Consider the following 25,943-nt stretch of genomic DNA (forward strand, 5'->3'; position numbering starts at 1 on the left):
TGAGAGTTTTGATTGCCCTGCATCCTCACCAACATTTAATGTTGTTATTCTTTTAAATTTTATATCCTTTAAAATTAAAAAAAAAACACTTCCTGAAACCCTGAACTTCTTAATACCCTTTTCTCAGTTTCTTTGACACCTCTATTTTTAAGATAAATACTTGGTTAATCAGCCTTTTTTCAATCTATACAATTTTCTAGACAGTTTGTCAGTTGCCTGAAAATGCTGCTGTATTTGGCTGGTACTCCACAAGGCAAGTAGATTTCCCAATCTCTTTCTCTTACACATACACACACACACCCCTCACAACCTAACAAGTATTTATTGCTTTATTTTCTCCAAAGTATTATGCTAAATATTGTAGGGCATTTTATAAAGATAATAAGCACATTATCTGCTTTCAAGATGGGAAAAGCAAATAAAAGTCAATAAGTAAAATACAAGGTAGAATGCAATACATGCTCTAAAAGAGATAAAAAGGAAGTAACACTTCTGGACCTTGGAGCCTTGAAGGACATGCAGGTTTTGACAAGTGGTGATGATAAGAAAGGGCCTCATAGTGAAAAGAATAGTGTGTTTTTGTACCATACAATTAGTCTCATTTAGTCATAATTTAGTAATAAATTATGCTCATTTAGATAGAACTGACTTGAAATCTCTCTCTAATGTTCGAAAACCTTTTTCTCCAGATATTTTGGGCATCACTGAATAACTGCACCTTCTGAACTTTATCTTTGACTCAGAACATAGACACGTATTAGGATGAGGTTCGAGGGTTAGAATGGTACCATCTTTTCGAATCCTCATTATGACTGCTCTGGTACTCTGTTTCACCAATTATTTTTCCTTTCTCTTGATTCTTCTATTTCATCTTCACTGAATTTTGTTGTTACACCTATAAATGTATTAAAATCTCCCTCCTCCACCCCATTACAGGGGGAAAATAACTCTTTTTCAATCCTATTGTATCTGTCAAGCTATCATCCTGTTTTCCTCTCCTGTAACTGCAGAAGTGTTCATTTACTGCTTCTATCTCTTACCTTCACCAGTTATTTAACCTTTTGCTGTCTGAATTTTGCCTTCAGCCTCTCTTCTGAAACTATTTTATGAAGGGTCGAAACCATCTCTTAGTCAATAAATCTAATCTTCTTTTTTTTCTTTTTCAGTTCAGATTGTCTTTGGCCTGTCTGCAGGCTTTGTAAGTCATGTCTTTCTTCTTGATGGTCTCCCCTTCCTAGGCTTCTGTGGCTCTTTCCTTTTCTGGTTGTTCTACATCTGTCTTCCCTGCCTCCTCTTCCTCCCTTTAAAGGTAGTGTTTACCAAGGATTTGCCCTTGGCCCACTTCTTTCATTGGTAATCTCATCCGAACCCGTCCCATCATATGCAGACCTCATCTGTTTCTCCAGCTCACTGCTTTTACATTCTTCAGTTGCTTATTAAACATGCCTCACCATCACTTCAAGTTTGATATGTTTAAAATATCTCCATACTCGATCAAACCTGAGTTTCTTCCACTGGGTCTGTTAATAGCACCCTTATCTTTCCAATCACCCACACTTCAAACCTTGGCATTTTCCTTGATTTTTTCTCTTTTGTTTCCCACATCTAGTTAGTTGCCAAGCCTAATAGCTTTAGCCTCTGTGATCTCTCTCCCCTCTTTCTTCTTCTCGACTTCTACTGTCACTATCCTAATTTAGGTCCTCATTTCAGTAAGTCTTTTGCAATGACTCCCTCATGAACTTCCTGATACAGAATTGTAGAAAGAGCGTGGGCTTTTCAGACCCAAGTGCTAACTGTGAAGATGGCACTCACTAGCTGACTGGCTTAGAGCAAATTGTTTAACCTCAGTTTATAGATGAGAAGATTCAGACACAGAGAAGTTAGTCATTCTTAACCTCGTGAAGTACTCTGTTTTGAAGGATAAATGGGACAGTGTATACCTAGTGAGAAGGCACTAAAAAAATATTATTTATCTCTCCCTACTTTTAATCTCTTTACAACCCATTAACAGATTAATATTCTTTAAGCACAGCTTTAATCGTCAATCCCTTGCTCTTCCGTGTTTCCCCATTGTCTAATTTGCCCATAATTTTTAGCCTAGTGTTTCAGACTGTTAATTTGCTTCAGCCTCCCTTTCTGACCTTATTTCTTCCTACTCTTATAAACATCTTTTTGAGCAAAACAAAACCAGTAGCAATGCCCCATAGCAAAGTGGTTAAGAGCATGAGTTCTAGAGTCAGGCTACCTAGATTTAAATCCCAGTTCCTTTACCCAATTTGGGCAAATTTCTCAATCTCCCTAAACCTTAGTCTCCTGTCTGAAAAAACTAGGATAACTATACTGCCTACTGCATTGGGTTCTTGGAAGGATAAAATGAGATTATGTATATAAAGCAGTTGGTGCCTGGCACATTGAAAGCAGCCACTTTTAGAAGGATTAGTAGAAGGAGTAGCAGTAATAGTTTTTGTTGATGCTGTTATTATTTGCTTCTCCCATTTCCATCTCCAGGCTCTTCATATTCTTTTCTCTGCATGGAATGCAGTTCTTCCCATTTGTACCTGTCTAAATTTTAACCATCTTTAAAGATCTCCCTTGGTTCTTGTGTCACCACCTTTCCCCTAGTTATCTTTCCTTTTCAGAATTCTTTAACTCTTTTAGTTTAGAATACTTATTACTTTCATGTGCTTATCAGTCCATTTCCCTTTAAAAGACTAGAAGTGCCTTCAGGGCAGATTGTGTAATTCATTTCTTTTATCCTCTAAAACACACCATCTTACACAGAATCATGACAAAAAGTATTTGCTTAATAAATATATTAATTCACTATGACCAATAGCCCTTTTGTTCCAAAGGATTTACTCTTATTTCTTTAGGAATTTTTGTAAACTGTCTATTAATTGTTGGTACAAAACTTTAATTTTGTCATGAAAATGAAATTATTGGGCTCAGAGAGACTAATTAAAGAAAAAGCATTGTAGCAGAAGACAATAATAGCAAAACAAAACAAAAACTGACCAGGTGACACTGTTTTGAATTCAACAAAATTATTTTTTTCTACATCGCCTCTTATTTCTTCATTTCTTACTGTTCCAAATCTGCTCTGTACCTAATAGTACCTATCATGGTGCCAGATTGAGATGTGGAATAAGCATTTGTGGATAACAACTGATATAAAATCTGTTTTATGAAATAAAGAATATCATATAACATAATACATTAAAATGTGATTAAATATCTCGTTCAATTTGTTAAAATGAGAAAGTCACCCTCACATTCTGTGCAGATGGAGTTTTTTCTTAGTAAGCATTCCCACAGGTCTCGGGAGGGGGTAGGGTGGGAGTGGGGGAATCTCCACTTGAGAATTTCCTTTCTCACGGTGATTTGGCACTTCTCCAGCCTATCCTTCAGCATAATGTGTGCCTTGTCCTTGTTAAAGGAGGCTTGTCATTTGCTTTCATGTCTTTAAAAATATTTCTGGTCATTTGAAATAATTAATTTATAAATGGTATACTATCATTATAAAGAGAGTGCTCCAAGGGCAAGAGGCAAGTGTTAGCAACTGAGTAAATATTTAATTTGTATAGACGTATTATTTATTTCTTCCATAGGTATTGATCAACACATTAAAATGGTAATATTTTTCTGTTCAAGAATGGCCGTTCCTTACTTGACCACAAAAGGCTATGGTTCTTCAAATGTAAAATAGATAGCTAGTGGGAAGCAGCCGCATAGCACAGGGAGATCAGCTCGGTGCTTTGTGACCACCTAGAGAGGTGGGATAGGGAGGGTGGGAGGGAGGGAGATGCAAGAGGAAAGAGATACGGGGACATATGTATATGTATAACTGATTCACTTTGTTATAGAGCAGAAACTGACACACCATTGTAAAGCAATTATACTCTAATAAAGATGTTAAAAAACAAAAAACAACAAAAATTGTAATTATGTGACATGATAGAGGTGTTAGCTAACACTATGATGGTCATATTGTAATATACAAATGTATCAAATCAACACATCATACACCTTAAACTACACAGTGTTATATGTTATTCATATCTCAGTTTTTGGTATGAAAAAATTTTTGATTGAAACTTTATTGCAGCTTTATTGTAATAGTGTTTTACATCTTGATGTATATCTGTTCAGTTTTTTGTCTGTTTCTATGTATGCATGTATGTGTGTTTATATACATATAAAAGTGACATTATACCATACACACAAATATATATACTATAAATAAGTATGTTTCTTAAAAAAAATCATGATAACTGCATTAATTGTAATGAAAATGTAAATTAAAACTATGGTTAACTTCCAAGTTATATTAAAAAGAATGATAAGGATGGAGTGCTATCTGAATTCTCATTAAAAAATTTTATTTCAAAAACCTATGGTTCTTGGGCTTCCCTGGTGGCGCAGTGGTTGAGAGTCCGCCTGCCGATGCAGGGGACACGGGTTCATGCCCTGGTCCGGGAAGATCCCACATGCCGCGGAGTGGCTGGGCCCGTGAGCCATGGCCGCTGAGCCTGCACGTCCGGAGCCTGTGCTCCACAACGGGGGAGGCCACAACAGTGAGAGGCCTGCGTACAGCAAAAAAAAAAAAAAAAAAAACCTATGGTTCTTAATTACAGTACAGAATATTGTTTGTTTTTTTTGTAAGGTAAACTTGCTTTGTATACTTCAGAAATATTATTTCTATAATCTATTTAGTTATCAGGTGTCTTTATGCTTGAGGCCCTTGTTAAGGATCTCTTTTTTACTTAGAGCCCAGTTCCCCCTTACTACTCAGAGGGAGTGGGGAAGCATGGAGGGAGGGATGTAAAACATGACTAATTGATAGACCAGCTGGATAGATTTTCAAATTGCGAGATTTTTTTCTGTAGTGATAGAAAATTTGGTATCAGTACTTTACAAAGGCATTTAGTTTTTTGTTTTCATATTAAAATCTCAAGGAAATTGATTAGGAGACCAAGCAGTCAGCTCGGGCACAGAAGAAATTTAAGAAAACTCATCCTGTATTAGGTGGATTTTCTGCTGAACCTGGGGAATAAATACTTTTTTGCGACATGGGGGTTTTCGTGTTTTTATGAATTGTTTAGGGAAGCTTTTCTGCTGTAATGGCTGAATATAAGTTGCAAAGATTTAAGCCCTTCCTTATATTAATGTTCCACCTCATTAACTTCATTGTTAGGGCTTTTACACTTCAGTGATTTAAATAAAATGATCTAAATGTAGTTCTGCTGTCCTCTCTTTCTCCCTTTTGAGGTCTAGATGATTATGTATTTAGTTTTGTGTTTTCATTTAGACTCTATAGTTAATTCTGTTAACCGCAAGATGATGAAGGGAAGCTATTGTATATCTAAATATCTTGTGCTGCAACTTCTTCAACTGTTGTTTTAGCTTTTTTACTTTCAAGTGGTCGTCAGAGACCAGGAACCTCATAACTATAAGAATCCATTCTACTGTAGAGTTCAGATCGGTGATTATAGATGAGCTTTCACATATATCCTGTGGTATTTATAGAGCTGGAACCCAAATAAAGAAGAGCTTTGCTTAAAAGCAAGCTATGATTGTCCTTAAAAATGTTTTCTAAGCATTTTCAGAAAAAGTAGGAATTATAGTGAATTTCTGAGCAGACTCACCTTTGCAGATATTTGCAGCTACTTGTAAATGGTAGACATATTTAGGCATAAGGGTTTTTCCTATATGATTTACTGCCAGATATGAGGACACCTTAGCACTGTATACCCCAAATGCAAATTAGGTGTCTTTGTTAAAAGTGTAGAGAAAAAGAAGTTAATTTGAGTTCAAGGGAATTAAGCTGTCATGTCAGACATTTTGCATTTTAAAAAATATTTAATTTCTAAGGTGCATTATTAAATAATTTTATGAAGATTCATCAGTATTTGACCCCTTTAAATTGAGCAGTGAATTTCATTTTACATACGTGTAGGTATTGACGTGAGATATTGATGTTTATTCCTAATCATTTCTTTTATTTTCCAGCTCACCAGCGACTGGAACCAGCAACTCTGTCAGGGATTGTGGCATTTATCCTTAGTCTTTTATGCGCAGCTCTGAATTTAATTCGAGGCTTTCATGCCATAGAAAGTCTCCTGCAGGTACTGTGCTATTTTTGCAATTTCAGGTGACTATGCCTTTTGATTCTACTTGTTACACAATTGATTTAAATTGATTTGGGTATTAGTACAACTTACAATGCATGCTCAGATTTTGTATTCTTTATACCTACTCTAGTTTCCCCTTCCTCTAAAAACACTGATTTCTAGTTGACTTCTTTGACCTAATTAACACATATTTATTTATTATCTACTCTCCCAGGAGGTACTGTTTAGAGGTATTCTGGGGACACCAAGATACATGTGACAAGGGCCCTGCAGTCTCAGACCCTAGAGTTAAATTGGGGAGGCAAAGAAGTCCACAAACAAATGTCAAGTACAGAAAGTTTGGAAGAGGAGTGGTCAGTGTGAGTCAGGATAGAAGAAAGCTCTGTGGTGAGGGAAACTCTGGGAGGGGTGAGCGGGACCTAGAAGGATCTGAGTGGACAGAGAGGAGTAGAAGAAAGAAGAGGGCATTCATGGGCAGGTTTTTGTCCTACCGCTGGGTATTCCTACCTAGTTATCTGCTCCTTTTCCTTTTTGACTGGTGGCTGCCTGTGAAATGACTAATTTCTTGAGATATTGCCAACTATTTTGTTTTCCAGAGAGTAACGCTATCAGAGTATACTTTTTCTCTTATTCTTTTTGTAAGCTTTTGAAACTCCCTTTCTTAAAGTTAAGCACATCTCAGCCAGCCTTTCCGTGTTTCTACTCACTTTCCCTGAAGATTTTTTTGACACTCCCATGTTGTAAATTAGTTCTCTTTTTTTGGCCAGTATTAAGCCAAGAATATCATTTGTAAAAACCCAATCAAGACACCTTCTATTCTGTTTTTAAATAGCTGTTAGTTTGGGGGAATACTCAAGAGAGTGCCATTTTGAGTACCCTCTGAACGTCCTCAGCCATATGAAGCCAATAGCAGAGGACATCACAGGTTCCAGGCAGCTGAGTTTTGCCTGCAGGGGGTTGGGGGTCTTTTCATGACTTCCGAATTCCTCTCCCGAACATCCTGGGCATGCAGGTAAAGCCCCTCTTCCCTTTCAGGCACAGGACAGCTGGCTATTGTCTCTTGTCATTCCTGCCTCTGTTCCTTAGCCAGTTAGCTTTATTCCAGCAGGATTTCAATTTCGAGCTAAACAACCTGCCAAAAAGAAACAAAGGCAATTTGGAGACTGCTGACTGAAAATACTAATAAATAAGATCCTCTCTTGCCTTTTTTTTTTTTTTAACTTGATGTAGTGGAAAGAACAGTAGCATAGGAGTGTGAAGAGTTGATTTTTGTTTGTGGAAGAGAGAGCAAGAGAGAGGGTTGGCTCCAGCTGAGCTACTGATTAGCTCGGTGACCTTGAGTAGCTCACCTTACTTTCTGGTCCTCAGTTTTATTGCTTATAAAATGAAGGAGAAAGGTGGATTTGATGAGTATTTCTCTAAGAATAGGACACATTTACACCTGGTTACACAATAGATGACTTTAGGTGGTAGAGAGAGAAACATTTTTAATTTTAAGAGTTATGTATTTAATGTATATTAATGTATAGTGTCTGTGTTTGGTAAGGGATACTAGTTTCTATTAATGGTAGAGATATGAAAATTTCCTTTTAAAAGAAATTAATTTTAATAAAAGTCACCTTTATGACATATCTTAATAAATAATGGTATAATTAGTATTTAGAGTTCCAAAATTATGAAGGTGGTTCTGTGAGGTTAAAATTTCATTGTTAAAATAATTCTCTGGTTGTTTGAAATTGGCAAACTAATAAAGGGAGGGAGCAGGCCTGGGTAGAGGAAAGGAGAGCTTTACCATCCCTGACTTAGAAGACAGTACATAAGTTGCAGAACCTGGGGTTTAGTCTGTATGATTTTTAAGTTAAAATTCAGGCAAGGCTGTCATATCTCACAGTTTTTTCAGGCACTCATATCCTATCCTTCCTCTTCCTGGATTCCTGATTCTTTCCTCTGATTCACAACTTCAAAACTAAGCAAGTAGTATAGAACGGATGAACAACAAGGTCCTACTGTATAGAACAGGGAACTATATTCAATATCCTGTGATAAACCATAGTGGAAAATAATATTTTTAAAATATATGTATATGTATATCTGAATCACTTAGCTGTAAGCAGAATATATGTATATGTATATCTGAATAATATTTTTAAAATATATGTATATGTATATCTGAATCACTTAGCTGTACAGCAGAAATTAATGCAACATTGTAAATCAACTATACTTCAGTAAAATAAATTTTTTAAAAAACTAAGCAAGTAGTATAAACTACAGCTTTTCATGGCTTTTGAGCTGTTATCCCCGACTAATGCCTGCCTTGATTCCTAAGTGTTTCATGTTCTCCCTCTGATCAGTAATGTCTTTGCATCATCACAGTTGAGGTTTTCAGAAGAATAGTAATATGATTAAACTACTGCTTATGTGTAACTGACTGATAGCTCTGAGACTTCTCAGCCTACTTATATTTTAAAAAGACAACATTACAAACGAATATCTCTCATGAACATAGAAGCAGAAGCCCTCAACAAAATATTAGCACATTGAATCCAACAATGTATTAAAAGTATTATACACTACAACCAAGTGGGTTTTATTCCAGTTTTGCAAGGCTGATTCAACATTTGAAAATCAGTTAATACAATCTATCACATCAACAGCTAAAGAAGAAAAATCATATGGTCATATCATGCTTTTTTGTCAGAAAAAGCATTGGGGGGCTTCCCTGGTGGCGCAGTGGTTAAGTATCCGCCTGCCAATGCAGGGGACACGGGTTCGGGCCTTGGTCTGGGAGGATTTCCACATGCCGCAGAGCAACTAAGTCCATGCACCACAACTACTGAGCCTGTGCTCTGGAGTCCGCATGCTACAGCTACTGAGGCCCGCGCTCCTGGAGCCCGTGCTCCGCAGCAAGAGAGGCTGCCGCAGTGAGAGAGGCCTGCGCACCGCAGCGAGGAGTGGCCCCTGCTCGCTGCAATTGGAGAAGGCCCGCGCGCAGCAACGAAGACCCAATGCAGCCCAAAATAAATAAATTAAATAAAATAAATTAACAAAAAGAAAAAGCATTTGACAAAATCATGATAAAACTCACAGCAAACTAGGAATAAAGGGGAACTTCCTTAACTTGATAAGGAATATCTACAGAAACCCTACAGCTAACATCATGAATGATGAGAAAGTACATGTTGTCTTCCTAAGATCGGGAACAAGACAAGGATGTCCCCTATCATCACTCCTATTCAACATTGGAAGACCTAGTGAATGCAATAAGACAAAGAAAACAAAAAGTATACAGTTTGGGAAGGAGGAAATACAGCTGCCTTTATTCATAGATGGCATGATTTTTTATATAGAAAATCCCAAAGAATCAACAAACTCCTAGAACTAATAAGTGATTGTAGCAAGGCCACAGGATCCAAAGTTAATGCATAAATGTCAATTGCTTTCTTATATATCAGCAAGGAACAATTGAAATTTGAAATTAAAATTACAATTCCATTTATATTGGCACCCCCCCAAATGAGACACTTAAGAATAAATCTAGCAAAATACATAGAAGATCTATATGGGGAAACCATAAAACTCTGATAAAAGAAGTAAAAGAAGGGCTACCATGTGCATGGATAGGAAGACTCAAAATTGTTAGGATGTTGGTTCTTCTCAACTTGATCTGTAGATTCAACACAATCCCAGTCAAAATCCCAGCCATTTATTTTGTAGATATTGGCAAAGTGATTCTAAAGTTTATATGGAAAGGCAGAAGGCCCAGAATAACCAACACAATACTGAAGAAAACAAAGAGAACTGATGCTATCCAATCTCAAGAATTACTGTTAAGCTATAATTAAGACAGTGTGCTACTGTCAAAAGGACAGACAAATAATTTAGTCAATGGAACAGAATAGAGAGCCTAGAAATAGACCCACACAAATATAATCAACTGATCTTTGACAAAGCAACTAAAGCAATTCAGTGGAGAAAATTTTCTTTTCAATGAATGGTGCTGGACAGCTGCACATCCACGTGCAAAAAAAAAAAAAGCTAGACACAGATCTTACACCTTGGACAAAAAAGTTCACTCAAAATGGATCACAGACCTAAATATAAAACAAAACTATAAAACTTATAAAAGGTAACAGGAGAAAACCTAGGTGACCATGGGTGTGGTGATGAATTTTTAGATCAATAACAAAAGCATGATCCATGAGAGAAAAAATTGGTAAGTTGGACTCAATTTTAAAACTGCAAAGGACATTTTTAAAGGAATGAAAAAGATAAGCCATAAGCTAGAAGAAAGCATTAAAATATTTGCCAAACACATCTGACAAGGGCTTGTATCTAAAATATACAAAGAACTCTAAAACTGAAGAAAGCAAACAACCCAATTAAAAAATGGGCTAAAGAACTGAACAGACACCTTAACAAAGTAGATATACAAGAGGCAAATAAGCATATACAAAGATGCTCAACATCATATGTCATTAAGAAAATGAACATTGAAACAGCAGTAACACACCACTAAACATCTATTAGAATGGCAAAATCCAAAAAACTGACAATACCAAATGCTGATGAGGAAATGGAACAGTAGGAACTCTCACTCATTGCTGATGGGAAATCAAAATGGTACAGTCACTTTGGAAGACAGTTTGGCTGTTTCACACAAAGCTGAACATAGACTTATCGTATGATCTAGCAGTCATGCTTCTAGGTATTATATACCCAAATGAGTAGAAAACTTACATCCACACAAAAACTTGTGCATGAATGTTTGTATCAGCTTTATTTGTAATTTCAAAAAGCTGGATGCAATTAAGATGCCTTTCAAAAGGTGAATGGATAGGGACTTCCCTGATGGTCCAGTGGTTAAGACTCTGTGCTTCCAATGTAGGGGGCATGGGTTCAATCCCTGGTCGGGGAACTAAGGCCCCACATGCTGTGTGGCATGGCCAAAAGAAAAAAAAAAGCAGAATACACCCAAATAAATCCATCATTAAAAAAAAAAAAGTGAATGGATAAACAAACTTCAGCAATCCATACAATGGAATATTATTCAGTAATATATAAAAAGAAGTGAGCTATCAAGCCAGAAAAAGACATGGCTAAACCTTAAGTTCATATTGCTTAATGAAAGAAGCCAGTTTGAAAAAACTATATACTATATGATTCCAACTGTATGACATTTTGAAAAAGGCAAAACTCTAAAGACAGTAAATGAAAAGATTTGGAGGGAGAGAGGAAGGGATAAATAGTAGGAGCATGAGATTTTTAGGGCAGTGAATCTGTTCTGTACGTTACTGTAATAGTGGTTATGTCATTATGCATTTGTCACAACCGATAGAATGTACAACACAAAGAGTGGGCCCTAATGTAAACCATGGACTTTAATAATAGTATGTCACTATTGGCTCATCGGTTGTACCCCCTTAATGCAAGATGTTAATGATAGAGGAAACTGGGTAGGGGAAAAATGGTTATATGGGAACTCTGTACTATCTGCTTCATTTACTGTAAACCTAAAACTGCTCTAAAGATAGCAGTCTATTCACACGTACGTACGTACACACACACACACACACATACACACATGCTTCTTGCCTCTGTCTTAGAGTCTACAATTTCTGTAGAAGCTTCAAGGGTTTTTTTGTTTGTTTGTTTTAAATAGTTCCTTAAAACTGTGGTGGTAGGGCGTGAAAGCAGCATGGGGTACATTTTGAATGGGGAAGAGGTTAGAGTGGTCTTTTTCATAGTAAAAGTAGTAGATCATTTATAATTTGGGCACTCTCTGCATGCTTGTATCTTTGAAGATGTGTCTTTCTGATGGTTGATACGGAATTCTTTCTTTTTCACTGTCGTCCTAGACTAAATTCACCCCAACAGCACTGCTTTCTCACTTGACCCAGGGAACTGTAAATTGGTCCATATGGGATTTTTAGCTATCTGGGAACTAGGGACACCTGGTTATTCTGTTCTCTTAGCATTGTTTTAATTCTTTGTTCTGCCATAACCCACATACACTCATCAACTCATCAACAGTTGAGGTTCCTAAAACAGTGATGCTTTAAGAGAGCAGTGAGGAAACAAGAGTGCAAAGTTGGGGGAATGTAGTCCACAGGTACTTTGTCACTCATAGGTAGTTTTAAGGTATTTTCCAGCAAATTCTGATCCTCTCACCTAAATGAGAAATACTGCTTTTGGAAATTCACTGGACCAAAAGTAGAGATCCCATTGTTCCAGTTATTGGGGATTTTACATCTGCATAGAGATAATGTTCTGGTAAGTGACTGGTGCTTGGAGATATGTTTCCTTGTCTTGTTATGAGAATAATGAGGGAGTACTATGTAGTGTTGGATTCCATGTCCTAAAAGATGGAATGGACCATAGGCAAACAAATGGAGATGAATGTCAGAATGCAGAGGGCACTGTGATAAACTTAGACCTCTTAGCAGGGTAGGATTAGGGGTGCAAGCTAGATTAATTTCAGTGAGTACATCCTTTATAGCTTGAATTAACCTGAAAAAAAAAATACACAAAATTAGGGGCCTGAGTTCTCTCCCTTTTAATTTTCCCGCATTAGCACCTATTTTATCATTGTTCATGACTTGTACTGATTAAAAGGTCCTTTTTATTCTCACTAAAGACATTGAACTTAAGACATACTCTTAGCCTTCTCTCTGGTTCATCATTTTACTTTGTGTTAGGAATAATCTCTACTTTAGCTGAAAGTGTGTAGTGTATTTCCTGAGTGTGAGCAATATATCAATATTAATTTAAAGTTTGCTTTCTTGGGGCTTCCCTGGTGGAGCAGTGGTTGAGAGTCCACCTGCCGATGCAGGGGACGCGGGTTCGTGCCCCAGTCCGGGAAGATCCCACATGCCGCGAAGCGGCTGGGCCCGTGAGCCATGGCCGCTGAGCCTGCGCGTCCGGAGCCTGTGCTCCGCAACGGGAGAGGCCACAACAGTGAGAGGCCCGTGTACCGCAAAAAAAAAAAAAAAAAAAAATTAAAGTTTGCTTTCTTAAGGCTGTGAATTCTAAATACTCTTCTTGAATGCTAAAAATGATTGCCACGTGTAGCTTGGTGCCTGAGGCATGTTTAAATTTCAGAACCCACATGAACCAACATACCTGTATAACGCTGGTTGAAGATTCAGCACAAGTTTGTTTCTTCTAGATTAATAACTGCCTCTTAGGGTGATAAGGAGGGATTTATTAAAATGTGTAGTACTGAAGTTTTTCTTTGGTATCTTGAGTTCAGACTGAGGAGGTTTAGGATGAATACAGTTTTTTTTTATTAAGTTGGTGAATTTGATTTGGTGTTCACAGTAATGTGTAAATTAGATTATTTTCACTCATTTACATACTTTGTTCTGAGTTTAGAGATGTTAATAAGTTTATTGTGAATTGACACCTCACAAATGTATGAGCTTTTATCACATTGGGTTTATTTTTCCTGTGTTCCTTTAAGGATCAGCCTTGAAGCAATGATCTTAATTAAGCTGATGCCAGCCTAGAAGTAATTCACACATGGTACATTAGGAAAAAATATGAGTATTCTGATACAGCAGTAGAAATGCTGACCTCGAAGTCAGAATACCTGGATCCCCTCTGCCAGTTAACTAACTTTGTGACCTTGGATTGGTTATTTTACCTTCTTGGAGCTCATTTTCCTATTCTGCAAGAGGAAAGTTTTAGACTACATAGGCTCAAGGACCACTTCAGTACTAAGGTGCTAACTCTCTGATTCTAAAATTGTTTGTAATGGATACTACAACTAAAAGTAATCAACTTGCTTTTATTCCTTGAGTTCTTTATTTCCAGTAGATTTGTTACTACCTTTTAAAGAAATTACATACCTATTAAAGCTCACTGGAAGTTTGGATTTATTTAGTAGCGTAATATCTATGCTAAGATGCATTGCTTGCTTTCTTCTAAAAAAATAAACGTATTTTTCCTGAGTTCTATGCTCATTGTTAAAGAATTGGGGGAAAATGTATAAAGAAGAAAAGAAAAATCCCAAATTTTCTTATTTTATTAATATATACCATATATATACATATCATATCCATTATGTAACTTTGTGTCCTTTTTTTCACCTAAGATTAAAAAGTGAATTTTTCCCAATTATTACAAACATTTAAATAGTATCATTCTAATACATTTGTATGGCTATTATATGAAGCTTCTGCTTACCTCTTTATCATCACCTTAAAAAAAAATTCTTTCCCTTTATTTGTTATTTTTCAAGCAATGTTGGTAATCTAGTATCCTCTGAAGGTGAATGTGATTTTTAACAATTTGAACTCCTTACCTTAGCCCTTCCTTCCCCACCCCACCTTTATCCCTTCTCGTGTCGACCCTGCACCCACCCCACTCCCACTTCTGTCCATTCTCTAAATCTCTGCCCCATGTTTCCTCAACCTCTAGCTATTCATCTGTTTTTCATCTGCTTCCTCTCTACTGGCTCTGTTCTCTCAGCTCATAAATATGTTATAGCCTGCTGATCTTTAAAAAACGAACAAAAAACCCTAAAAAAAACCTCTCGATGCATGTTCCCTTCTAATATTTTGAAAGCATAGACTATGCCTGTTGCCCCCGTTCCCTTACCTCTGTTCTCTTAGTTTACTGTGATCTCTTTCCGCCCTCATAATTCTTTCAAACATCGACCATTAAGTTCACCAGTGTCTTTCTGGTTGCCAAATATTGCAGCCACTCTTGAGGCCTTGTTTGATGTTTCCTCTCTGTCTCATCTCACACACTGTTCAGTTCTTCCTTTTGAAAATAACTCATTGTTTAAATTCAAAAATAATGTTTATTTTAGAAAACTTAGAAGCAAGTGAAACAGATCACTATTAATAGTTTGATGTGTTACTTTACTCTTCTTGACATTATCTCATTCCTTCAGTTCTGTGAAACAATTTTCTCCTGTTGTATTTTTTTCCTATCTCTTCTTGTTCCTCAGTTTATTTGGTAAACTTTCTTCCTCCACCTCTCCTTTAAATAGTAGCGTTTGTGTCATGTCATGGGCTTTATATTCTTCTAACTATACCTTCTCTTTGGATATTTTCATAACTTAAAGAGTTAATACATGTATATCCACAAATATCCACAGTCACGCATACACACAATAAAATGTGTAGATGGTAAATTTCAAAGCCTTTAATTTTCACAGTAAGTAATTCTCTTCCCATTTCTGCTCCCCAGAGTCAACCACTGCTGTATCCTTCTAGAGCGATTATGTGCCTATGCTAATACATATGTATTTCTATATTTACTTATATAATTATTCTTTTAAAATTATTCCTTTATAAATGGCAGTATACTTACTGTTCATAGTGATTTGCATCTTTTTTTTTGACCTGACAATGTGTAGATCATTTCATAGCAGTATATAGAGATTCTTTTTAGTGACTGCATAGCATTTTTATTTTCATTTGTATCCCTGTTTTCCCCCACCACACAACATTTTATTTTGAAAGAATTTAAACCTACAGAAAGTTTTTTAAAAAACAATACAATTAACATCTACCTGTATACATACCTACCTTTCTTTCTTCTTTTATCTCTTTATTTTCTTTTTTTTCTGAATCATTGGAAAGTAAAATTGTAGGTGTTATGACATTTTATTCCAAAATTATTCAATATGTCTGTCTTAAGGACTAGGACATTCTCCTTCATAATCACAATACCATTCTTACACCAAAGACATTGAAGATCAGTGCAGTATTAGCTAATATAAAATCTATATTCAAATTTCACAATTCAAAATTGACCCCGAATGTCCTTTATATATACTTTTTTCTCTCTCCAGTCTATCAGCCAATCAAGAATTAAGCTTTGCATTCTGTTGTCATAGTCCTTTATTTCATTTAACTACTATTTAAATATATGACAACTAAACTAGAGCTCTAGGTTAAACTGTTCCCTGAAGCTGACTTAAATGTCTACTAAACATAATTATTTGGATATGTCACTAGCAACTCCAGAATACCTTGTCCAAAATGAACTCAAGTTTTTTCTGCTTCAGACCTACTTTTCCTCCTATATCCCCAACTTGGTGAATGGTATCATTTAAATGTTGCCTGAATAGGAAACCTTGGAGTCATCCTAGCCTCTTCCTTCTTTTTTTTTTTTTTGCCTCTTCCTTCTTGAAACTGCACAAGCTACTCCCTTTGCCTGGAATTCTCTTCCTACCTTGTCTACTAGTCCATCCTTCAAAATGCAAATTAAGCTTTATTTTCTGTGCCAAACCTTCCCTGATCCTTTTTTTCTCCAGGTAGAATTAAATGTGTCTCCAGTAGGCTCCCGTAGTACCCTCTACACACTCCTATCCCATCAGTTACCACTTCAGGTGGGAATTGTTGCTCTTTGTATCTGCCTTCCTGTTTAGAGTTGAGCTTCTTGAGTTGGTGTTGACTTGTTTTCTGTCCTTGGTCTAGTAACACAGTACTTGGCCCATAAGTGTTCAATGAATGACTATTTATTGAATGGAAAAATATGTTTATAGATATTCTCTTTAGCAAGGGGAAATAAAGATTTTTCAAAGCTGAACTCAATTTGGCATGCATTTGTTGAATTCCTACTATGTGCACAGTTTCATGCAAGTAGTAAGATTTAGTTTCTGCCCTGAAGGAAGGTTAGGATCTCATTGAGAAGACAAGGCCAGTATATTAGAGATTTAAACAATATTGAAAGGTAATCCTAATTATCTGATGAATGATGCAGACAGTAACCTCTGGGAAAGAGAAGTTAGAGAATGTTTTTGAATACTTACTGTGTGTCAGTTACTGTTCTATATTTTTGCCAATGTTATTTCATTGAATCTCTACTTTTATTTTCAAAAAAGGGAATTGAAGTTAAATAAATAGTCCATGATCATACAGCTAATAAGTAAAGATTTGAACCCAGCTCTGATTGTACAGAAACATGCTTTTAAGTGTTCCAAAGGCAATTAAGAGAGTTATAAAGTGATAGTGTAAATTTAAGGAAAATACAGTATTCAGTTGTAAGACAGTAATTAAATTATTATATAGTCCCACAATTAAAGGTTATGTAATTATTACAAATTAAGTAGTTGAGAAATATTTAGTATCTTGAGAACATGTTTATGATATAGTGTGAAGTACTAGAAAGCAGTATGTAAAAGTATGATTCCATTTTTTTAACGTACATATATTTTTGTACAGAAAGGATTGGAAGGAAGTACCTAAATGGTTAATAGTAATTCTCCCAAAGTTGTAATATTATGGACTATACGAGTTTCTTCTTTGTAACATTCTGTTTCAGATTCTCTACAATGAACATGAACTTTTATAATCAAAAAAGATCATTTAATGGCTGAAGAAAAAACAATCAAGCAGAACTTACTTAAAAGTCTTAGAATTATTAAAGTAGAAGGGTTTTGTGTTGACCTTCCCTGCCTCTGGGATTGAACTGGCCTAACCATCCCAGACAGATTAATGGTTTCTATTTTAAGATCCTCTCACTAGGATAAGCCCCTCTCCCTCTGCCTTACAGGCACTTCTGTTGTCCAATAGCAAATGGAAAAGCAATTTTCTCTTTATATTATTTCCTGAAGACATGGTCGTGAGAGACACTCCCATGTCTTCTGGAAATTTTTATTGTATAAAGAGATTTTTTTCTAAAATAAGGGCCAAATTTAATGTTTCTACCTAGAAGAAAGAAATTTGATGCTCCTGCCTGGGCTTTATGTTCTACTTCATAAAAACATTGAAAGAAATGATAAATATAGATATTTAAGAGGAATCAGAAAGGAATAGAAAAAAAGGGTTTGTTACATGTCTCTATTAGTTTTCTTTTAAAAGAAATATTCTATGAATAATCTGTCTCTGTTTTTCCTCTGGGTGGTTTTTTTTCTAGCATAGCATGTACGACTGAATTTCCTCATTGGGATTTAGCACACTCTAGTGGACAGTAGCTTTTCAGTTCGGGTTATCTTTTTTTTTTTTTTTTTTTAAATCATGCCAGAGACTTTATTGGACAGTTCAGTAATGTGCTTACTAGATGGTGAAGTTTGTCAATATTTATTTGAGCCAAATAGTAATCCTAGAAAGCAGGCTTAACTTTATAGGCCACTGGGGTGTTGTACTTTTTAAAAAAAATTAATTAATTTATTTTTGTCTGTGTTGGGTCTCCGTTGCTGCATGCAGGCTTTCTCTAGCTGTGGCGAGTGGGGACTACTCTTCATTGTGGTGCATGGGCTTCTCATTGCAGTGGCTTCTCTTGTTGCGGAGCATGGGCTGTAGGCACGCGGGCTTCAGTAGTTGTGGCACGCGGGCTCAATAGTTGTGGCTCACAGGCTCTAGAGCGCAGGCTCAGTAGTTGTGGCACATGGGCTTAGTTGCTCCGCAGCATGTGGGATCTTCCTGGACCAGGGATCAAACCCATGTCCCCTGCACTGGCAGGAGGATTCTTAAACCACTGCGCCACCAGGGAAGTCCCTGGGGTGTTGTACATTTTTATTTGGTTTCTTTAGTAGCAAGAAGAGAGGCTTTCTACGTTACATGGAAATTTGTTTCCATTGGCTTTCATCTTCTCTTGGATAAGATATAATTGATGGGGAGGCCCAGACATAGAGGAAGACTGGTAGCCTTCCTCTACCTCACACTCCCTGGTTCTTATAATGTATTTTATGTTTCTATTTCAGGACTCTTGAGAATTTTTATATGCCACTTTTGAAAATTTTGACCATTTGTGTGTAAATGTTGTCATATCCTATCCCAATGGATTGTTTTTGGAAATGGGCTTGCACCAGAAAAAAAAAGTAATTTTTATTTTGTTTTTGCAGAGTGATGGTGAGGATTTTAATTACATTGTTGCGTTTTTCCTTGGAACAGCAGCCTGTCTTTACCAGGTAGGTTCTCTCCGATTTTAAGAAACACTTTCCCATTATTGCTTGTTTCAGGTATCAATTCTAAAAATTTCTTGTGCACTTTAAATAAATAAAAATAATGTCTGAGTTTTTGCCCCTTTTTTAAATTTGAGCCTCTGTTAGCTTTGTGACCCTTTTGAATGGACATAGATCCCAGTGAACTCAGTGTTAGCCCTCTCCTGTGCTGGGGCTTCATTGGCGGCAGGTCCTCAGCCTATGGCAGTAAAGACTATACTTCTAGATATTCTGGTGACTTATTATTCAGCTTCAAAGCTCTGCTTTTACTCCAGGTTGGGATTTTGTACTTTGGGGAAAGTCTTTGAAGAGGGAACGGTAAAAGCAGGATTTTAGGATATTTAATTTAGCACTGATGAGTAGGATGGATTGTCAGAACAGAGAGACTAGAAGCAAGGAAATGAGTTGAGAGGCAGAAGGTAATGAAAGCCTAAGCTAATGGTAACGGCAGTAGGGGTAGGAAAAGGAAGGACGCTGAGAAGGAAGACTCACTAGGACTCAAAGACAGAATAGATCTCAGACTTTAGGAGGGAGGAGGTTTTGTACCTGAGTGATAGGGAGATACGTACTCCCATTTCTAAGAACAGAGGAAGCACAGATGTGTTAGGGAAGGGAGAGGTAACCATGCCAATTACCCAGATTCAAGAATGTCTTTGCTGGGCGTCCCTGGTGGTGCAGTGGTTGAGAGTCCGCCTGCCGATGCAGGGGACACGAGTTCGTGCCCCGGTCCGGGAAGATCCCACATGCCGTGGAGCGGCTGTGCCCGTGAGCCATGGCCACTGAGCCTGCGCATCCGGAGCTTGTTGCTCCGCAACGGGAGAGGCCACAACAGTGAGAGGCCCGCGTACCGCAAAAAAAAAAAAAAAAGAATGTCTTTGCTAAAACACGTTAGAGCAAGCAAGGCATTTTGACCTAACTTTTATAAGTGACACATTTCTCTGTCTTGCATAGAAAAACATTAGAAAGATTCAGGACTGCAAATAAAAGGCTACCTAAAACTCGGTAGAAGCCTTTAGGGAAATAAATATGCATATATATATATAAAGTATATGTACACTTTTTTTTTGACCGCGCTGTGCGGCATGCAGGATCATACTTTCACGACCAGGGATCGAACCCGTGGCCCCTGCATTGGGAGCGCAGAGTCTTAACCACCAGGGAAGTCCCGGGAAATATTTTGAATATATGCATTTGACTTTTATGTAAAGACATATTAGAAATTTCAGTTTCAGTGGCCACATTTAAAAATGTATTTATTTATTTGGCTGCTCCAGGTCTTAGTTGCGGCATGCAGGATCTTTAAAGTTGCAGCATGCTGTCTCTTAGTTGTGGCATGTGGGATCTAGTTCCCTGACCAAGGATCGAACCTGGGCCCCCTGCATTGGGAGCGCAGAGTCTTAACCACTGGGCCGCCGGAGAAGTCCCAGCACCATTTTTTTTTCAATCCCCTAATTTTTCTTAATCATTTATATTAGCTTCAGAAATTTTTCCTGTAAAATTTGGCAGATTGAATTTAATTAATGACATTTCATGCAGGAAATGTGAAAGCTTGTATTCGTTGATGTCACAAGTACTTTAATTTTATGAAATATTCTTATGTAGATTTTCTACTTTAATCTCTACAGTCCTATCACACAGGGTATATATCCTCATTTTTGAAAAGGAAAAATCTGAGACAGTTTCAGTACTATCCTGAGGTCACATAGCCAGTAAGTGGTAGCGTCAGAACTCTGAGTCTTCTGATTTTTAGTGTCATATTCATTCCACTATATCATGCTGTCTCTAAGCAAAATTCCTATATTTACATGATTTTTATAATGCTATAAAGTTATAATTTAATAACTTTTATAGGCATTATTTCATATGATTCTAAAGCAGTGTGAGGTAAATATTAACTTTAAAATAATTTCCTGAATGATTGTTCTTTTTTTTTTTTTAACATCTTTATTGGGGTATAATTGCTTTACAATGGTGTGTTAGCTTCTGCTTTATAACAAAGCGAATCAGTCATACATAAACATATGTTCCCATATGTCTTCCCTGTTGCGTCTCCCTCCCTCCCACCCTCCCTATCCCACCCCTCCAGGCTGTCACAAAGCACCGAGCCAATATCCCTGTGCCATGCGGCTGCTTCCCACTAGCTATCTACCTTACTACGTTTGTTAGTGTGTATATGCCCATGACTCTCTCTCGCCCTGTCACAGCTCACCCTTCCCCCTCCCCATAACCTCAAGTCCGTTCTCTAGGAGGTCTGCGTCTTTATTCCTGCTTTACCCCTAGGTTCTTCATGACATTTTTTTTCTTAAATTCCATATATATGTGTTAGCATACGGTATTTGTCTTTTTCTTTCTGACTTACTTCACTCTGTATGACAGACTCTAGGTCTATCCACCTCATTACAAATAGCTCAATTTTGTTTCTTTTTATGGCTGAGTAATATTCCATTGTATATATGTGCCACATCTTCTTTATCCATTCATCCGATGATGGGCACTTAGGTTGTTTCCATCTCTGGGCTATTGTAAATAGAGCTGCAATGAACATTTTGGTACATGACTCTTTTTGAATTATGGTTTTCTCAGGGTATATGCCCAGTAGTGGGATTGCTGGGTCATATGGTAGTTCTATTTGTAGCTTTTTAAGGAACCTCCATACTGTTCTCCATAGTGGCTGTATCAATTTACATTCCCACCAACAGTGTAAGAGGGTTCCCTTTTCTCCACACCCTCTCCAGCATTTATTGTTTCTAGATTTTTTGATGATGGCCATTCTGACTGGTGTGAGATGATATCTCATTGTAGTTTTGATTTGCATTTCTCTAATGATTAGTGATGTTGAGCATTCTTTCATGTGTTTGTTGGCAGTCTGTATATCTTCTTTGGAGAAATGTCTGTTTAGGTCTTCTGCCCATTTTTGGATTGGGTTGTTTGTTTTTTTGTTATTAAGCTGCATGAGCTGCTTATAAATTTTGTAGATGAATCCTTTGTCAGTTACTTCATTTGCAAATATTTTCTCCCATTCTGAGGGTTGTCTTTTGGTCTTCTTTATGGTTTCCTTTGCTGCGCAAAAGCTTTTAAGTTTCATTAGGTCCCATTTGTTTACTTTTGTTTTTATTTCCATTTCTCTAGGAGGTGGGTCAAAAAGGACCTTGCTGTGATTTATGTCATAGAGTGTTCTGCCTATGTTTTCCTCTAAGAGTTTGATAGTTTCTGGCCTTACATTTAGGTCTTTAATCCATTTTGAGCTTATTTTTGTGTATGGTGTTAGGGAGTGATCTAATCTCATACTTTTACATGTAGCTGTCCAGTTTTCCCAGCACCACTTATTGAATAGGCTGTCCTTTCTCCACTGTACATTTCTGCCCCCTTTGTCAAAGATAAGGTGACCATATGTGCGTGGGTTTATCTCTGGGCTTTCTATCCTGTTCCATTGATCTATCTTTCTGTTTTTGTGCCAGTACCATACTGTCTTGATTACTGTAGCTTTGTAGTATAGTCTGAAGTCAGGGAGCCTGATTCCTCCAGTTCCTTCTTTCTTTCTCAAGATTGCTTTGGCTATTCGGGGTCTTTTGTGTTTCCATACAAATTGCAAAATTTTTTGTTCTAGTTCTGTGAAAAATGCCAGTGGTAGTTTGATAGGGATTGCATTGAATCTATAGATTGCTTTGGGTAGTAGAGTCATTTTCACAATGTTGATTCTTCCAATCCAAGAACATGGTATATCTCTCCATCTATTTGTATCATCTTTAATTTCTTTCATCAGTGTCTTATAATTTTCTGCATACAGATCTTTTGTCTCCTTAGGTAGGTTTATTCCTAGATATTTTATTCTTTTTGTTGCAATGGTAAATGGGAGTGTTTTCTTGATTTCACTTTCAGATTTTTCATCATTAGTATATAGGAATGCCAGAGATTTCTGTGCATTTTGTATCCTGCCACTTTACCAAATTCATTGATTAGCTCTAGTAGTTTTCTGGTAGCATCTTTAGGGTTCTCTATGTATAGGATCATGTCATCTGCAAACAGTGACAGCTTTACTTCTTCTTTTCCGATTTGGATTCCTTTTATTTCCTTTTCTTCTCTGATTGCTGTGGCTAAAACTTCCAAAACTATGTTGAATAAGAGTGGTAAGAGTGGGCAACCTTGTCTTGTTCCTGATCTTAGTGGAAATGCTTTCAGTTTTTCACCATTGAGGATGATGTTTGCTGTGGGCTTGTCATATATGGCCTTTATTATGTTGAGGAAAGTTCCCTCTATGCCTACTTTCTGCAGGGTTTTTATCATAAATGGGTGTTGAATTTTGTCAAAAGCTTTCTCTGCATCTATTGAGATGATCATATGGTTTTTCTCCTTCAGTTTGTTAATATGGTTTATCACATTGATAGATTTGCGTATATTGAAGAATCCTTGCATTCCTGGAATAAACCCCACTTGATCATGGTGTATGATCCTTTTAATGTGCTGTTGGATTCTGTTTGCTAGTATTTTGTTGAGGATTTTTGCATCTATGTTCATCAGTGATATTGGCCTGTAGTTTTCTTTCTTTGTGACATCCTTGTCTGGTTTTGGTATCAAGGTGATGGTGGCCTCGTAGAAGGAGTTTGGGAGTGTTCCTCCCTCTGCTATATTTTGGAATAGTTTGAGAAGGATAGGTGTTAGCTCTTCTCTAAATGTTTGATAGAATTCGCCTGTGAAGCCATCTGGTCCTGGGCTTTTCTTTGTTGGAAGATTTTTAATCACAGTTTCAATTTCAGTGCTTGTGATTGGTCTGTTCATATTTTCTATTTCTTCCTGATTCAGTCTTGGCAGGTTGTGCATTTCTAAGAATTTGTCCATTTCTTCCAGATTGTCCATTTTATTGGCATAGAGTTGCTTGTAGTACTCTCTCATGATCTCTTTTATTTCTGCAGTGTCAGTTGTTACCTCTCCTTTTTCATTTCTAATTCTATTGATTTGAGTCTTCTCCCTTTTTTTCTTGATGAGTCTGGCTAGTGGTTTATCTATTTTGTTTATCTTCTCAAAGAACCAGCTTTTAGTTTTATTGATCTTTGCTATTGTTTCCTTCATTTCTTTTTCATTTATTTCTGATCTGATTTTTATGATTTCTTTCCTTCTGCTAGCTTTGGGGTTTTTTTGTTCTTCTTTCTCTAATTGCTTGAGGTGCAAGGTTAGGTTGTTTATTCGAGATGTTTCCTGCTTCTTAAGGTGGGCTTGTATTGCTATAAACTTCCCCCTTAGAACTGCTTTTGCTGCATCCCACAGGTTTTGGGTCGTTGTGTCTCCATTGTCATTTGTTTCTAGGTATTTTTTGATTTCCTCTTTGATTTCTTCAGTGATCACTTCGTTATTAAGTAGTGTATTGTTTAGCCTCCATGTGTTTGTATTTTTTACAGATCTTTTCCTGTAATTGATATCTAGTCTCATGGCGTTGTGGTCAGAAAAGATACTTGATACAATTTCAATTTTCTTAAATTTACCAAGGCTTGATTTGTGACCCAAGATATGATCTATCCTGGAGAATGTTCCATGAGCACTTGAGAAAAATGTGTATTCTGTTGTTTTTGGATGGAATGTCCTATAAATATCAATTAACTCCATCTCGTTTAATGTATCATTTAAAGCTTGTGTTTCCTTATTTATTTTCATTTTGGATGATCTGTCCATTGGTGAAAGTGGGGTGTTAAAGTCCCCTACTATGAATGTGTTACTGTCGATTTCCCCTTTTATGGTTGTCAGTATTTGCCTTATGTATTGAGGTGCACCTATGTTGGGTGCATAAATATTTACAATTGTTATATCTTCCTCTTGGATCGATCCCTTGATCATTATGTAGTGTCCTTCTTTGTCTCTTCTAATAGTCTTTGTTTTAAAGTCTATTTTGTCTGATATGAGAATTGCTACTCCAGCTTTCTTTTGGTTTCCATTTGCATGAAATACCTTTTTCCATCCCCTTACTTTCAGTCTGTATGTGTCTCTAGGTCTGAAGTGGGTCTCTTGTAGACAGCATATATATGGGTCTTGTTTTTGTATCCATTCAGCCAATCTGTGTCTTTTGGTGGGAGCATTTAGTCCATTTACATTTAAGGTAATTATCAATATGTGTGTTCCTATTCCCATTTTCTTAATTGTTTTGGGTTCATTATTGTAGGTCCTTTCCTTCTTTTGTGTTTCTTGCCTAGAGAAGTTCCTTTAGCAGTTGTTGTAGAGCTGGTTTGGTGGTGCTGAACTCTCTCAGCTTTTGCTTGTCTGTAAAGGTTTTAATTTCTCCATCAAATCTGAATGAGATGCTTGCTGGGTAGAGTAATCTTGGTTGCAGGTTTTTCTCCTTCAACACTTTCAATATGTCCTGCCACTCCCTTCTGGCTTGCAGAGTTTCTGCTGAAAGATCAGCTGTTAACCTTATGGGGATTCCCTTGTGTGTTATTTGTTGTTTTTTCCTTGCTGCTTTTAATATGTTTTCTTTGTATTTAATTTTTGACAGTTTGATTAATATGTGTCTTGGCGTATTTCTCCTTGGATTTATCCTGTATGGGACTCTCTGTGCTTCCTGGACTTGATTAACTATTTCCTTTCCCATATTAGGGAAGTTTTCAACTATAATCTCTTCAAATATTTTCTCAGTCCCTTTCTTTTTCTCTTCTTCTTCTGGAACCCCTATAATTCGAATGTTGGTGCGTTTAATGTTGTCCCAGAGGTCTCTGAGACTGTCCTCAGTTCTTTTCATTCTTTTTTCTTTATTCTGCTCTGCAGTAGTTATTTCCACTATTTTATCTTCCAGGTCACTTATCCGTTCTTCTGCCTCAGTTATTCTGCTATTGATCCCATCTAGAGTACTTTTAATTTCATTTATTGTGTTGTTCATCGTTGCTTGTTTCATCTTTAGTTCTTCTAGGTCCTTGTTAACTGATTCT

The 25,943-nt window shown here is 36.9% G+C and overlaps 1 protein-coding gene across 3 annotated transcripts in view; it reads left to right on the forward strand.

The window, feature by feature from the left end:
• SEC22A (SEC22 homolog A, vesicle trafficking protein) overlaps positions 1–25,943 on the forward strand; it is an 82,375-nt gene that overhangs the window by 40,228 nt on the left and 16,204 nt on the right. For all 3 annotated transcript variants that reach the window (XM_030858405.3, XM_060298154.2, XM_030858414.3), the window contains 2 exons: positions 6,010–6,125; positions 18,934–18,999. In XM_030858405.3, the coding sequence (XP_030714265.1) occupies positions 6,010–6,125; positions 18,934–18,999 (182 nt within the window). The remainder of the gene's footprint in view (positions 1–6,009; positions 6,126–18,933; positions 19,000–25,943) is intronic.

Source organism: Globicephala melas, chromosome 4, assembly GCF_963455315.2.
Source record: "Globicephala melas chromosome 4, mGloMel1.2, whole genome shotgun sequence".
Classification (NCBI taxonomy): Eukaryota; Metazoa; Chordata; class Mammalia; order Artiodactyla; family Delphinidae; genus Globicephala; species Globicephala melas.